The sequence below is a fragment of the Canis lupus genome, chromosome 16 (assembly GCF_048164855.1).
Source record: "Canis lupus baileyi chromosome 16, mCanLup2.hap1, whole genome shotgun sequence".
NCBI classification, from domain to species: domain Eukaryota; kingdom Metazoa; phylum Chordata; class Mammalia; order Carnivora; family Canidae; genus Canis; species Canis lupus.
The window spans coordinates 16,808,491-16,825,760 of record NC_132853.1 but is presented as its reverse complement, the minus strand read 5'-3'; the positions used below and the strand labels follow the sequence as shown (position 1 = coordinate 16,825,760).

At 42.6% G+C, this 17,270-nt stretch overlaps 1 protein-coding gene across 1 annotated transcript in view; it reads right to left on the bottom strand.

The window, feature by feature from the left end:
* The window catches only part of BLMH (bleomycin hydrolase), a 48,220-nt gene extending 45,469 nt beyond the window's left edge, over positions 1 to 2,751 (bottom strand). The window contains exons 1-2 of the mRNA XM_072779170.1: positions 2,553 to 2,751; positions 2,028 to 2,225 (exon numbers count right to left, since the gene is read on the bottom strand). Of these exons, the coding sequence (XP_072635271.1) occupies positions 2,028 to 2,225; positions 2,553 to 2,565 (211 nt within the window). The 5' untranslated portion in view covers positions 2,566 to 2,751. The remainder of the gene's footprint in view (positions 1 to 2,027; positions 2,226 to 2,552) is intronic.
* Positions 2,752 to 17,270: the final 14,519 nt, after the last annotated feature.

Here is a 17,270-nt window from a genome sequence, read left to right as displayed (position 1 = left end):
CACAAAGTATATGCTTCAAAATAAGGTAACCCTAACATAAGTCAACTTCCATTCTCCCAAAGAGAAGTAAAAAGAAAAAGTTGTTGGAATGCCTGGTTGGCTCAATCTGTAGAGCACGTAGCTCTTGATCCCAAGGTTGTGAGTTCCAGCCCTGTGTTGAATGTAGAGATTTCTTAAAAATAAAATCTTCAGGGGTGCCTGGGTGGCTGTCAGTTAAGCAACTGACTCTTGATTTTGGCTCAGGTCATGATCTCATTATGAGACAGAGCTCCGCTCTGGGCTCTCCATTGGGTGTGGAATCTGCTTAGGGTTCTCTCTCTACCTCTCCTTCTGCCTCTACCCTCACTGGTGTGCCCTCTCTCTTTAAAATAAATAAATCTTTTTTAAAAATAACAATAATTTTGCAACAAGAGAAAACAATTTAAAATAAGTAACTACAGTGTTTCTTAAAAGTCACTAATTACATAGTGCATCTTTACCTTAGGTTTGTCTGTATGCCACCTCTCTCATATATACTATATTATTTTCCAGTAAAGAAGATCCAGATGAACTGTTAATGTGAAAACTGCATGAAATAAACTACATAGCTTATGTGCTACTTGAATCTCTTGTAAATAAAAGTGATACTACAGAATATATAAGAAGTGATCTATTCTAGAGGCACATTTCCAGGCTTTTCCCTAAGAGATCACTGCAATCTGAACTATGTAAGACCAGTGTGACATTACTAACTGGATCATTTGTAGCCTGACAGTCCACACCATCAAGCACTTCTTACTATGGCACAACAGTAACTATGGCAAGGTCATGGCTTTTTTCCCCTTAACATTTAAAAATCAATTTTACTGAGGTATAATTTACATACAATGAAATATACCCATATTAAATGTACACTTTGAGTTCTGACTGGTCCTCAGCAAGCACCGATCTGCTTTCTGTCAAAACAGACTGGGAGTGGGGTGTCTAGGTGGCTCAGTCGGTTAAACATCTGCCTTTGGCTCAGGTCATGATCTCAGGGTTCTGGGATTGACCCCCACATCTGGCTCCCTGCTCAGTGGGGAGTCTGCTTCTCTCTCTGCCTCCCCCAGCTTGTGTTCCTGCTCACTCTCTCTTTCAAAAAAAAAAAAAAAAAAGACTGAGAGTAGTTTTTAAATGGATACAATTTAAAAAGTTATTTTAGTATGATTTTGTTACAAGAATGTCCTCCTTATTTAGATTCCTGGATAACCAATCTTTTACTGTAGCTGTTTTTCTGACAGTGGTGCTAGACAACAAAATAAGAACTCTTAACAGGTAAAGCATGAGAACTGAGTGTTTTTCTGCATTACAAATTGGTCTAGTGAGCCCAATAGCACATCTGCTCAAACTGCAACCAAAAAGCCTTAAAAACAACATTTGGGGGATCCCTGGGTGGCTCAGTGGTTGAGCGTCTGCCTTTGGCTCAGGGCGTGATCCTGGGGGTCCTGGGATCCAGTCCCACGTCGGGCTCCTGGTGAGGAGCCTGCTTCTCCCTCTGCCTGTGTCTCTGCCTCTCTCTCTCTCTCTCTCTCAAATAAATAAATAAATAAAATCTTTTTTTAAAACCCCACACATTTGATATTTTGATACAATTACATTGAGTTTTTTCCATTGCAGACATTTGTGTATGGCCTTCAGGGCGAGAACACGTTGGGGAGTTTTCTAGAGCATGAACGTATTTGGATGGTCCGTTTTGTACCAAGAACACATCTCTCCAAGACTCCAGGCTACAATCACATGACTTCAGGGCGGAATATCCTCAATTACATTCAAACAAATGACCATGGACTTGTCACTTCGGTGTTCTCGAAGCAAATACACCACCAAGCCACGGGGGGCCAAAATAAGTCACAAGGTACTGTCCTTGGAGCTGCCTTTCCTTGTGTCTGTTTTCTGAAATTCGCTACAAGTTCTTTCAAACAAACTTCTGCTCAAGACCATCAAGACCTCGAAACGGGGCGCTGTTAATAAGGTCCAAGAAAAGTGTGCAAGGAGCCGTGAGACCTCACCTGAGCTCTTCTGGTTGGTGACCGGCTTGCCTTCCTGAGTCACAGCGTGCTGGAACACATGCTGGGCACCCTGCACCGTGGCCCTCTTCAGGCAGATGTCCAGCAAGTCGTGGGTGGTCCCCACATTCTGGGCAAGTACGAACTGAGGGTCCGAGTTCAGTTTCTGAATCAGAGCAGCCACCTTCTCCGGGTTCAGTCCTGTTGGAAGACCACACGGGATTTGCGACACCAAAAGGGGGCTGAAGAGGGCTGACCCGGGGCTCCCGGAGCCCTGCTCTAACTTCGGAAGACCCTCCGGAGGGGACCCTGGCGGCGGCGAAGCCCTTCACCGGCGCCCTCGCCGCAGGGCCGGCCCCCCCCAAGAGCGCTGCAGCCCGCCCAGAACGCTGCGTTCCCGCCCGCGCCCCCGGGTCCCGGGTCCCGGGTCCCAGGCCCGGCTGTCCCCGCCGCCGGCCTCCGGCGCCCCCGCCCCCGCCCCCGAGGGAGGACCCGGGAGGGCCCCGGCGGGGAAGAGCGGCGCCTCACCGGCGTTGTTCATGGTGGCCACGGCGCCCGGCTGGGGGACGGTAGTTTCGGGGTTCTCGGGGGGGAGCACCGGAATTACGCGGGGGCTCGCGGCCTCAGCTGCCGGACCTGCCACTCGCAGCCGGAGCGCCGGAAGGAGCGAACCGGCTCGGTGGCGGCGGAGGGCTGAGGCCCGGGGAAACGGGGTCCGCGGAGGGACAAAACTCCCCCTCGCGTTGCTGAGTCAGCGCCGAACGGGCTGGCCCCGCCCGGGGGAGGGCCGAGCGGGCGGGCTCACGATCGCTGCGTGCCGCCTGCGCCCCTGCCCACCTCCGCGTGGCCGGCAGCTGCCCCGCGCGACGCCGGCACCCTGGCCCACGGGGAGGCCGAGCCGCGCCGCGCCGCGCCGGCCCGGAGCCCGAACACCCTGGCTTTGGGGAATGCACCCAGGAAGCCTTTCCAGAGCCTGAAGGCAGCTCGAGGCACGAGGGCGGAGCCGAGGGGCTGCAGAATTAACGCGGGGCTTGGGGTGCGTGGGCTCGCCGCGCGCGCACACGCACCCACGTGCACGGAATGTGCCCAGAGGCTCTTCCTATAGGCATCCTTCGCTGACCATTCGCTGCATTTTCGATGGCAACTTGTTGCTTGGATTCGAGTCAGAACCAAGTTCTTGTATTTGAGGGAAAATTGGAACCAAGCTCTTTCCCACCCACTCAGAAGCTACTACCACGGTTCTACAAATATGCCTCTGCTCGTTTCAAGAAAACTACCCATTTTGGGCTTCATGGAGTCAGTGAGTGTTTCCTGCTTAGCCCAGCATGTTCTGTGGGCTTAACTAAAGGGGAAGCCGGAGGTCAGTAGGATGCATCAACATTGTATTGCCAGGCCCTCCACAGAGCCTGCAGATGGGCGCCCCTGTCCTTTCCGCAGGCTTTCAAGAGAACTCAGCAGTTTTCGAAGGTTTTGAGATTTTCAAGCCCTTTATGTGGTTTTTTTTTTTTTTTTTTTTTTTTTGTGCTCTGAAATCTCAACCTTGTTTTCTTTTTACGATTTTTTTTTTTTTTAATTTGAGAAAGTGAGCGAGACAGAGAGAGAGAGAGAGAGAGAGCTCAGGAGCAGGGCCAGAAGGAGAGGGAGAAGCAAGCTTCCTGCTGAGCAGGGCGCTGCCAGGCTACACACATCACAGGACCCTGAGATCATGGCCTGAGCCATGGCAAACACTTAACCCACTAAGCCTGCCAGGTGCCCCTCAAACTTTTTTTTAAAGATTTTATTTATTTATTTATTTATTTATTTATTTATTTATTTGAGAAAGAGAGCATGAGTATGAAGGGTAGAGGGAGAAGGAGAGAGAAAATCTCAAGTTGATGTGTGGGGCTGATCCCAGGATTGAGATCATGAGCTGAGCTAAAACCAAGACTCTGGGGCTCAACCAACTGTTCAGGTACCCCTGAAATCTCAACCTTTAATGAGATTTTGGGATGACGCCCACAGATGATAAGGCAAATAACAAATATATCTGCCTTATTGAAAATCCTTTCTGCTACTCAGAACAGTGAGAGTCTACTGTGGAACCCAGAATCTAGATCCTAGTTTGAAAGTCATCGCTGATTCTAAGGAACCCTATTATCTGGAAAAATCCACACTCAGAAACAAGTTATTTGAGAAAACACAATTTCTATGTCCCCACAGAGACCTACCTAAAGTTTGGGGATATGACATAACTATCTCCAAAAGAGCCCATCAACTGTCCTATTTTGAGATTCTTCTGATGTCTGAAGAAAAGGAACAGGCTGAAACTATGTTGAAAAAAGTCTTGGCTCTTTCACAAAATGATGTCCAAGCATCCTGCCCAATTCAAGTGACAAAATTTTATTCAATATCTTTCATGTACCAGGCACAGAGCAAGCTGCTGATGATATGGAGATCAACAAAGCTTAAGCTTACCCTTAAGAAATTCACAATGCAGTGGGGAAGATGCAAAATAACCTTTAGACAATCTATACTAGTATACCAGTAGTACTGTAGAACCAATGAGGAGAGAGCCATTAATTAGGGCCAGAAGTGCCTGAAAAAGGGGATGATAAGTGAGCATAATCTTAGAGTGGATGGGATTTTACAAGGAAAAAAACAACACCAAAAAACAGGAAGGGCATACAAGGCAACAGCAAAGGCACAGAGCATTAAAACACATGGCAAAATCATGTTGAAGAAACTGTGCATCATAGTCTGATGTGGTTAAGAGAAAGGAAGATGTTGAGCTCAGGGGCAAGGTATAGAACTGGAAAGGTAAGTTTGGTCAGGATACGAAGGGTTTTATATGCTATGCCCAAGCATCTGTAGTTTATTCTATGATTAATTAGGAGAATTGATTTTTAAACAAAGGAGCAATGGATAAAGAAAGAAAGCCAACAAGCAATGAGGAAGATGACTTAGAGGGGACGGATTCTGGAGATAGAGAAAGTAGTTAGGAGAATGTTCCAGTAGTGCCTTTGAGAGACGATCCTTGAACTGAGGAAAGGAAAGAGATACAGATAACCTGGAAGTCTACAGTTGAATGAGAAGCTGGATGGTGGTGTCTAACCCAGAGGGAATATAGAAAAATACATATTTAGAAGTATGTGAGTGAGCAGGTCATGAATTCAGTTTGGGCCTTGGCAAGTTTGGGGCACCCACAGGATCCCCAAGAACAGAATTAGAGGAAGCAAATGAAAAGATGTCTAAAGATTAAGTAAGACATGCACTTCTTGGAACCATGAAAGTCAACAAGGTTGCAGAGTGAAAGAGAATAAAGCAAAAAGGGAATGAGGAGTGAGGATAGTACCCTCATTGACAGCATGCAGTTTTATCTTATTTTATTTTTGAAAAATGTTATTTATTTATTCATGGGAGACACAGAGAGAGGCAGAGACATAAGCAGAGGGAGAAGCAGACTTCCTGCGGGGAGCCTGATGCAGGACTCTCTCCCAGGACCCCAGGATCATGACCTGAGCCTAACGCATATGCTCAACCACTGAGCCACCCAGGTGTCCCTGCATGCAGTTTTATAGGGTGTTTGAGGAACAAGGATGCCAGGCTGAGTGGGGTGAATAGAGCCTGAAGCTCAGTCCAAGCTCTGCTTGCCAAGCCATGCACCCTGGCCCAGGACTGTACTCAGCATATGGTGCATCTTTTACTGTTTATTACAAGGAAGCCATATGAGGATACCACTAATTCTAGAAATAGCAACATTTAAGGAATGGGTGAAGACAGAGGAACCAGCAGGGAAGGACAGAAAAAGCAGACAGAGAGGTAAGAGAGGATATAGAGTGGTATGTCTTGGAATCCAGGAAAGCAAGGAGAAGATAGTGAAGGGGATGGAAAGGTTCAGAGCAGTTGGCTCACCACCAGATCAGAGGTGAGCTTAGAGAGGAGGGCTTTAGCGGAGGGCAGAAGCCACACTGCAGTAAACTGAGGCGGAAGAACTAACTGGGAAGCTCTTTGGGGAGAAAAGGAAATCTTATGTTTATGAGGAGGATGAAAGGCAGGGACCAGTACAGATGATGGATGCCAGAAGTGTATAATCACTAGAACAAGAGCCCAGAAAAAAAGGAGAGATGGAATCACTGGAGAAGGTGGAGGGGCCAGTTTTACAGCTACTGCCACCCTTTTCATGGCAATGATTACATTTCCCCACCCCATGCCCAGAGATTCCTATCATCACTTTGCCAGATCTCCTGCTCTACCCTCATTGTCAGGGTGGCACCCTTAGTACCAGCTTTCCACCCAGCAACTCACACCCAAGTATTCAGCCCCCATGTGAGCACAGAGAAGAAGGGCAGAATAAAACTGGTTTCTCAGTGGGTTCACTCCCAAATGACCCACCCAGAAAGATATTTCCCCAAGAATAGAATTCTTAGGACCTACCCCTCTAACTCCATCCAGAAGAGATGTTGTTAGGGCCAGTGACACCTCATAGAACAAAACAACTGAAACAATTCTAGGATGAAGTCCACAATATTAGAAATGGAAGCCTTTATAACTCCTGTGAAATGATGCCACCTGCCATTGCAGATGTGCCTAGCACCTGCTGCTTCCTTGGGTTCCACCCAGTTAAAGCAAACAGGACCAGTCTCCAAGCAAATTCTACATCCTGGCTCCCTCCTGTGCTGTCCACCAGTATTGACATCTATTGGTCATTTGCTTCCACTGTGATGGAAAAGAACAGATTTTTATGTTGGATGGAAGTCTGGATTAGTATCTAATGTAAGTATTCTGAATTTAAGTGTTGCCCTAGTTAACGCTGAGATTTGCTTTGATCAGAAAGCCTTCTGATAGTTCACCAGACCTGACAGTAAACTTCAGAGGTCACATACTGCTGTTCTGCTGGCCCAAATTCAGCTCCTAGATGTATCATTTGGCCTACATGGTGTTTTAAAATTTTTGAGCCAGTATTTAGAATTGGGAAGTTTTATATACAAATCTGGGCTACTGGCTTCTTTTGAAAATATTTCCCCACAATAGTCATTTCTCTATCAAAAGTGAAAAAAAAAAAAAACACAAGTTAAGGAGGCTTGCCTCCTTAACATTTTTTTTATATCAAGCTTGTTTCACTCATTTACATTTATTACATTTATTTATATTTGGGGTTTTCATCCCCTTATTTCAGGTGACCTAGGCAGAGTTTGGAAGGACTACTTCTCTCCTTCTTTTTTTTTTTTTTTTTAAGATTTTATTTATTCATTCATGTGAGACACACACACAGAGAGAGAGGCAGAAACACAGGCAGAGGGAGAAGCAGGCTCCATGCTGGGAGCCCCATGTGGGACTCGATCCTGAGACTCCAGGATCACACCCTGGGCTGAAGGCAGCGCTAAACCGCTGAGCCACCTGGGCTGCTCTACTTCTCTCCTTCTATACCCATCCCTACCCTTAACCTGCAAATTCCTGCCTCCCTGAGATGAGTAAAGTTAGCAGGAGCTGACTCAGATAAGGCTTTCAGATACTGGATCTTGGGACTCTTGGGGCCCAAAGGAGCCCATGTCCCTTCACTACACTTTTTCTCCAGATGCACTCATCTGAGTACAGATAATTGGCAACTTCAGGTCTTCTACAGTCTCTGCCATTTCTAAACTCCATGTAGGCTTAATCCAACCCTGTTACCCTTCCTCCAGATTCAGATTTTAAGTGTTTGACATATTTGGCATCGGTTGTAAATCATGTCCATGGTTTTTTTTTAAACATTCTCCATATTCTAGAATGACATTGTTTTATCAGTAATATTATTCCTTCCTCTGGATATGACATTTCTGCCACGCACTCCCTGTTCTGGATGCTACCCATTCACAGAGCATTCCAGGCAGAGGAAACAGCATATGCAAAGGCAAAGAGGCACAAATGGGCTTGAATGTGATTCAGGAGAAGTAAGAAAGTCTGGTCAAGTTTTGTGAGTATGTTATTTATACACATCTGAAATAGTTCATTATAAACTATCAGTAATACCTTGCTGCATGCACAAAATTTGCAGCAACATGAAGCCTTCACGATGTTTAACATTTGTCAGAAATGGCATACTTTCAAAGCTAGTGGTAGCTCAGTAAATCAGAAAGTACTTCTGTGGAAGGAAAGAAAAAAGAAAGAAAGAAAAAGAAAGGAAGAAAAGAAAGAAATGAAGGAAGGAAGAAAAAAAAGAAACTACTTATTCTGTTGCCACATGGAGGAGCCATTTTAGCTAGTAAAATAGTATCTTCCCTTCAATAAATTTACATTTATCATGAAACAGTCTTGCTGAATACTACTGCTAAATAGTCTTGAATTATGGATGTTTTTAACTTTGTGTAAAGTTTCAGGAATGTATCCCTTGTATAAAATTCAACTGCAAACAAAACAAAACAAAACAAAACAAAAAAAACTCAACTGCGGGGCAGCCTTGGTGGTCCAGCGGTTTAGCACTGCCTTCAGCCCAGGGCGTGATCCTGGAGAACCGGGATCGAGTCCCACATCAGGCTCCCGGCATGGAGCCTGCTTCTCCCTCTGCCTGTGTCTCTGCCTCTCTCTGTCTCTGTGTCTGTCATGAATAAATAATTTTTTTTTAAATCTTAAAAAATAAAATTCAACTGCACTAGAATTTGGTGTGGCAAGAGTAAATGACGAGGAAAAGAAGACATATAGGTAGTAAGAAATAAGGTTGAAAAGATCATTTATAGTCAGATTGTGAAGCACTATGAAGGTCATGCATCTTTTATTCGCGAGAATATTACTGTATCTACAAAATTCCCCCAAAGGTAGCAAGAAGACTGGGAGAAAATTATCTTCAAGTAATATTGCCCATAAAAGCAATAGGTTAGTATTATATTTCTCCTTATTTCCTTCCTTCCTTCCTTCCTTCCTTCCTTCCTTCCTTCCTTCCTTCCTTCCCTTTCTTTTCTTTTCTTTTCTTTTCTTTCTTTCTTTCTTTCTTTCTTTCTTTCTTTCTTTCTTTCTTTCTTTCTTTCTCTTTGTCTCTTCCTCTCTTTCTCTCTTTCCCTCTTGTTCTTCCTTTCTCTCATTTATTCAACAGCTTATTGAACTATCTACTATTTGGCAGCTACTGAACTAGGCACTTGAAACACAAAAATAAATAAGATATTGGTCCCTGACCTCAAGAAGCTTCAATCTAGGGATCCCTGGGTGGTGCAGTGGTTTAGCGCCTGCCTTTGGCCCAGGGCGCGATCCTGGAGACCTGGGATCGAATCCCACGTCGGGCTCCCGGTGCATGGAGCCTGCTTCTCCCTCTGCCTCTCTCTCTCTCTCTCTGTGTGACTATCATAAATAAATAAAAAAAAATTTTAAAAAGCTTCAATCTAGTAGAGAAAATTAAAAAACAAAATTGATCATTATTTTTTGATTAATAAAAAAAATATTCAGTGAGTACTGACTATGTGTCAGGCACTGTAGTTAGATAGAGAAATATGCAGGAAAACCAGACAGACAAGGTTCCTGCCCTCATGGTGCTTACATTCCAGTGGGGGAAACGTCATATACAGATGCAGATAATTTCAATACTGATATAAAGAGAGTAAAACAGCATGATGTGATAGTGACTGGTTAGAGGTAGTGGTAGCATAAAAAGCCCCTCTGAGGAAGTGACCATTTGGGCTGAGACTGAATGGCAATAAAGATCTGACCATGTGAGGATCTCTGGGAAAAAGTAGCAAGAAACGAGGAAAATGAAGGCAAGGGCCTCATTAGAGAAATAAGCAGTGGCCAACAAAGTCAGAAAGAACCCAGGTGCTGGGGCACCTGGGTGGCTCAGTGTTTGAGCATCTACCTTCAGCTCCTCTCATGATCCCAGGGTCCTAGGAGTGAGTCCCACATCAGGCTCCCTGCATGAAGCCTGCTTCTCCTTCTACCTATGCCTCTGCCTCTCTCTCTCTGTCTCTCATGAATAAATAAATAAAAATTTAAAGAAAGAAAGAAAGAAAGAAAGAAAGAAAGAAAGAAAGAAAGAAAGAAAGAGGGGAGGGTGGGAGGGAGGGAGGGAGGGAGGAAGAAAGAAAGAAAGAAAGAAAGAAAGAAAGAAAGAAAGAAAGAAAGAAAGAAAGAAAAAATGAAAAAATGAACCCAACTTCTTTCTGGCACTGGGATCTGCCATCCTCAGTATTGGCACTGTTCCTGGCCTTGTTCCCCTTGTGCTTACTTCTTCAAGTCTAATGGATAAAAACCTGGCTTTTTCTTACTTCCTTCTAAGAGTTCAGACCATCTTTCTCAGGAGCTTCCAAGAAATTTCACCCTGGATTGTACTGTCTACAATGAGGTCATGTGCCTTTTCCTGAACTGACCATTGATTAAGGGAATGGGATTACCCCTACATCCATCTGGCCTATCCCTAGTGCAATAGTCAATTCCCTAAACTACGTGGCTTCTTTGGAGTGCAGGATGGGTGGGATGGCTGTGGGGCATCAACCTCAATGCTTACTACATCAGTAAGATGTTTAGATTTTATTCTAAGTGCAATGGAAAGGAGCGAAGCACATGTCCTGGTTTATGTTTTTAAGGATACACTGAATGTATATGTAACACATTTAATTAAAAAAACATTAAAATATACATGAAGAATTCCCAACTATAAATAGGAAAAAGACAAACAACTTAATAGGAAAATAGACTCAGTCATTGATTTTGGCCCAGGTCATGATCTCAGGGTCATGAGATTGAGCCCTGCGTCAGGCTCTGTGCTAGGCATGGAGTCTGCTTAAGATTCTCTCTCCCTCTCCCTCTGCCCCTCCTCCCACCGTCTCTCTTTCCCTCTAAAAAAAAAAGAAAGAAAGAGAAAAAGACAAAACAGGCATTTCACCAAAAAAAAAAAAAAATTATAACTAGCAAATAAACAGTCATGATAGTAATTCAAAATAAAATTATGATAAGATGCCACTTAATATGTGGACAGGTAAAAATTTTAAAGGTGGGGTGTTATAAAATACTGTTGATAATTCTTACATACAGCTTGTGAAAGCATAAATATTACCACTTTGGAAAACATCTGTCAATATTTATAAAATTGGAGTCGCACACACTCTATAACTCAGCAATTTTATTCTTGGGTGTAATATTCTAAAGATACTCCATCCACTATGGTAGCCACCAGCCACCTGTGGCTGTTTAAAATGTTTTAAATTAATTTCAATTAAATGAAACTAAAAACTCTACTTTCTCAGTCATAGTAGTCACCTTCCAGTGCTCAGTAACTACACATACAATCATATTATATGGTATAGATATGGAACATTTTCATCATCACAGTAAGTTGTATTGGACAACCCTGCCCTGGAGAAATTCTTGTATACGTGCACCGGAAGTCACAGTCAAAACCATTTATCTGAGCATTGTTGGTGATTGCATAGCACCTGGAAGAATTCCAATAGTTCATCAACAGTAATTTGCATGAATTGTGACATTCATACAATTGAACACTGCACAGAGTGAAAATCAACATGGATGAATTTCAGAAACAATGTTGAGTGCAAAAAGCAAATTGCAAAGCAAATGGCATGCAAATCTCAAGATTCAAAAACAAGCAAATTTAAATAATGTATTGTTTAGAGATGCCTACATGGCAAAGGAATTAAAAAATAAAAACAAGGGATACCTGGGTGGCTCAGCAGTTGAGTGTCTGCTTTCGGCTCAGGGCATGATCCCAGGATCCGGGATCGAATTCCCCATCAGGCTCCTTGCAGGGGGCCTGCTTCTCTCTCCTCCTCTCTCTCTCTGTCTCTCATGAATAAATAAATAAGATCTTTTAAAAAATAATAATAAAAAATAAAAACAGGGTCATCTGGGTGGCTCAGCAGTTAGGTGCTTCTGCTTTCAGCTTGGGGCGTGATCCTGGAGTCCAGGGATCGAGTCCCACATCAGGCTCCCTGCATGGAGCCTGCTTCTCCCTCTGCCTGTATGTGTCTCTGCCTCTCTCTCTCTCTCTCTCTGTATCTCTCATGAATAAATAAATAAAATCTTTAAAAAAAAATAAAAACAAAAATAAAAACAAAAACAAAGGAAGGGGCATCCAGCTGGCTCAGTCCGCAGAGCATGGGATTCTTGATCTGAAGGTTGTGAGTTTGTTGGGTGTAGAGATTACTTAAAATAAAATCTTAAGAACAATTAAAGAACAAGAGAAAATTAAGCACCATATTCAAGATAGTGTTTACCTTTGGGAAAGAGACACAGTCTGCTTCAAAGGTATAGGCAATATTTTATTTCTTAAATTGGTAGCTGTTCACTTTATTCATTATACCTAATTTTATACATTATCTATATTTTGTATATATGAAAGGTTTCTTCTTAAAAAGATTACTCTAGGGGCACCTGGGTAGCTTGTTGGTTAAGCATCTGACTTTGGCTCGGGTCTTGGGATTGAGCCCTGCATCAGGCTTCCCTCTCAGCAGGGAGTCTGCTTGTTCCTCTCCTTCTGCCTCTTCCTCATGCTCGATCTCTCAAATAAATAAATAAATAAAATCTTTAAAAAAAGATTACTCTATCTGTAGTGTAAGTGATAGATTGAAGAGAGACAGGAATGTAAGCAGGAAACCTGTTAGATGACAAGAATTTGTTCAGGCAAAAGGTGAATGGTGACATAGATCTAGAAGGCAGCCATAGAGAAGAAAAAGAAGTAGATATATATGGGATATATTTTGGAGGCAAATCACCCTAGCCCAAACCAACTCTAAGCCTGATCCTAACCATTATGCTCTGGTAGAGGTTTGCACCATGTAATGTAGAGCATAGAAAAGGAATATCTAAGTTAGACTAGGAGCTTCGTGGAAGAGATGACAGATCATCTGAGTTTGGGACAATTAGGAGTTCCTTAAGTGATGATTGAGGAAAGGCATTCTAGGTGGAAGTAAGATTTATTCAAAGATCTTAAGGCTAAAAGTTGCTGTTTGGGAACTGAGAACACTGAACATAGCTCAAGCTAAGAGTAAAGGCAGGAGTCAAACATGGAGGGTCAACTGTGCCCACTGAGAGGTTGAGACCTTATTCTGAAAATGCAGGAACACTGCCTCCATTTTCTTTCCCTTTGCTGGGAAGAAAGGAAGATGCCTGTAAACAACAAAGCAGAGCACTGATACAATGCTCTCAGATAATCTAGCCACAGGAGGTCCTGATTAAGCTGCTCTGAAAAATGCTTCTCCTCATGCCAATTATCTTTATAAAATGATCACCAAAACCTAAATTTTGTCGAATTACTAAAAGATTAAAATGAAGATGAAAGGAAAAAATAGGCATAATGGAAGAGAACATGATAGAGATGAAAAAGAAGAAATTAGATCTGAGAGAACATAATTAAATATCACTGGAAGAAGACATACAGCTGGCTAACTGACACATGAAAAGATACTCAACATCACTCATCATCAGGGAAATCCAAATCAAAACTACAATGAGATTACCTCCTCGTCCCTGGCTAAAATTAACAATACAGGGGGAAAAAACAGGTGTTGATGAGGATGCAAACTGAAAAGGGTACCCTTTTACACTGTTGGTATGAATGCAAAGTGATGCAGCCACTCTGGAAAACGGTGTGGAGGTTCCTCAAAAAGTTAAAGATAGAACTACACTATGATCCAGCAATTGCACTAGGTATTTACCCAAAGAATACAAAGATACTGATTTGAAGGGACACATGCACCCTGATGTTTATCAGCAGCATCATCAACAATAGCCAAATTATGGAAAGAGCATAAATGTCCATCAACTGATAAATGGTTAAAGAAGTTGTAGAATATATATATATATATATATATATATATACATATATTTTCCAACCACTGAGCCAAACAGGCAGCTCTGATTTTTTTAAAGAATCTATTTATTTGAAAGAGAGAAAGAGTGATCATAAACATGAACAGGGAGGAAAGAGAGAAGCAGGCTCCCTGTAAGCAGGGAGCCCAATGTGGAGATCAATCCCAGGACCTGGGAATCACAACCTGAGCTGAAAGCAGAAGCTTAGCTGACTGAGCCACTCAGATGCCCTGAAAAGCCAATTTTTAATGTTAAATAAGAAACGCAGCATGGAGTAAAGGTTTGAAGCCCATTAAATCTGATTTTAGTCTCAACTACTATTTATAGGCATAAAGAATCATTTAAACTGAGTGTCTATTTCCTTTTCTGAAAAGTAAGATACTAGTTATAATAGCCAAAATTGAGTGAGTGCTTATTATGCCAGTCTTACATGTACAAATCTTTGTTCCTTTATTTCCTCATTTACAAAATGCGGATAGTTATAGAAGCTACATCCTAACTCAGGGTCATGGTAAAGATTAGATGATCTGAAAGGATAGGTAATTTATACAGCATCACATAGCTAGTGAAGTGGTAGAGTTAGGATTTATACCCAGGTAGCCTGATTCCAGAGACTAAGAATATAAGCTTGAAAGATAAAGTGTAAATGAAAGCATTTTGAAATTCAAGTACTTTAGGTGCACCTGGGTGGCTCAGTGGTTGAGCATCTGCCTTTGGCTCAGGACATGATCCCAGAGTCCTGGGATCAAGTCCCACATCAGGTTCCCCACAGCGAACCTTCTTCTCCCTCTGCCTATCTATGTCTCTGCCTCTCTCTGTGTTTCTCTCATGAATAAATAAAATCTTAAAAAAAAAAAAAAAGAAAAAAAGAAACTCAAGTGCTTTAGACATGTCAGCCTAAACAATAAACCTGCAGATTTATAAATTATTGTGTGTCGTATGTCATTTTTCAATTTGCAACAAAGCAACCATTGTGGATATTCAATTTGTGGATGGTTTAGGTTTATGGGTGCTTTTATTTTAGGTTTTGACAAATGAGATAAAATCAGGAAGTTTGTCTTAGGCATTTACATATAACACTTACATGTTATGCTTTTACACTGGCCCATTTTAATTTGTCTGACAAAGTAGAAAATCATGAAGACCACGCAACAAGACAAAGAAGGATCAATGGCAGAAACCTTAGATGATTAATAGCATTACAGAATCATAAAATAAGTTATGCCCGCATTTAGAGTAATCAAAGGAGATTGTACAGAAATCTCTAGCAGAAATATGAACTTGGGGGATCCCTGGGTGGTGCAGCGGTTTGGCGCCTGCCTTTGGCCCAGGGCGTGATCCTGGAGACCCGGGATCGAATCCCACGTCGGGCTCCCGGTGCATGGAGCCTGCTTCTCCTTCTGCCTATGTCTCTGCCTCTCTCTCTCTCCCTCTCTCTCTCTCTCTGTGACTATCATAAATAAAAAAAAAAAAGAAATATGAACTTGTTAATAAATCAGTAAATATTTTCTTAAAAAGAAATATAATACATGTCTCAAATGGGGGCAAAGTCCTGTAGCTTAGTAATTTCCAAGTGAGCCAAGTTTGTTATTAAACACTTTTATGAGTACCATAACTATAAAATTCAGGAAGTCAAGGCTATACTTCTTTAGCAGAAGCAAAGTTTATACCCTCTTGGGTGGAATGTTTTAAATTATGCCCTTGAGCTGCCTATAAAGCCTACAAATGACAGAATGAAAAATGACCTGTTTGGGGCTGAGAATCTGTTGCAAAAGAAGCATACAGTTTGCAAAATGCCATACAAGGAAGTATAGGGCCTCCGAAGAAGTGTTTCATTATCAAATCATTTAATATGAGGACTCACAGGATCTTAGAGATTATCTTTTGGTCTAGAACTTCAGTTTAGAATCTCTGGAAGATTATGGGACACCCTTGAACTGAGCAGCTCATTAGTGGCCGAGCCAAGAAAGGAGGCCTTTTTTTTCCCCAAAGCAACTGTTCATACATCTGGTAGTTTCATGTACATCTGATAGCTAAAACTCTTCTATGAGCAATGTTGAATATACACAGCAGAGTTGCATCACAAACTACAGAATTCAATGACCTCCTTCAGCACCAGTCAGGATGGATGATACAAATGGGTTTTGGTGTTACTCAATTAAGTTCCAAAGTCAGGCAAAAAATGGATTATAACCAATATCCTTGGAAATTCGTTAGGGAAGCATCACTTCCAAGACCCAAACAGCTCCTCTTCATCAGCATAGCAGAGTGGGTTTTCATTCCAGGATGGGAAGAGATTGCTGTTTCTTTGGTTGAGAACCAAATTAAGTAGTTGGCTTGCTTTAGGAGCCATGTTGTAAGATAAATGCACATCCTTGAACACTAGACTCATCCTCAGCTCATGAGATGCTCACACTTTAGGAACCGTGAAGAAACTAGAACTGGCTGGGAGAGCTGATTCTCCTCCTCATCCTCTGCTCACGTCAGGGCGCAGGTTCTTTGCATTGAAAGGCCAGCCTCTCACAGGCACTTCTACATTGTTTTCTTTCCTCCTCTTCTACTTTCTCCCACCTTCTTTTCCTTCCCCCCCACCCTTCCTCACCTCTGCCCTTTTTATCCATTCCCCCCTCACTCTGACACTCTACATCTACTTTTAACCTGAATTCAAATGTTAAGTGTAATAGGGTTTAAATCAGTCTATGTATGTTTGTTCCTGCCATATAGGAAGTACTGTGCCAGTCAGTTTTTTTTTTTTTTTTGCCAGTCAGTTCTTAATGTAAAGGTAATTTTTCCTAGTGGTTAAAAACTCAGAAACCATACTACCCAGGTCTAAATCTGGTTCAGCCACTAATAAGCTGTGTGACCCAGGACACACAGGACTTAAATTCTCTGTGCCCTTGTTTTCCTCTCCTGTATAATGGGTATGATAAAAATAGGATCTTTGTTGTGTGATTGTTATGAGGATTAAGCGAATTATCATATATTTAAAGTGCTTAGGACAGGGATGCCTGAGTAGCTCAGCAGTTGAGCATCTGCCTTCAGCTCCGGCTCCGGCTCCGGCTCCGGCTCCGGCTCCGGGTGTGATCCTGGTCCCGGGATGAGTCTCACATCAGGCTCCCTGTGGGGAGCCTGCTTCTCCCTCTGCCTATGTCTCTGCCTCTCTGTGTGTCTTTTATGAATAAATAAATAAAATCTTTTTTTACAAAAGTACTTAGGACACAGCAAGGTAGGTACATAGAAGAGTGTATCTATTGTTTTGTGATGCCTGGATATTTCAGGTTACCTAGACTAGGAACTCAATTTTGACAGTTCCGAATAATTGTGTATGCTAGTTTAGTTTCTCCTCTTCTGTCTCCCTTCTTCCTGGCATACAGTGATCACTTACAAGGCTCGGAGGGCTGAATGACTGTCCTGTACAAAACTGAAAGCAACAGCAGTACTGACACAGAGCCCAAAGGCAGGGTGATAAGAGGGGGTGACTCT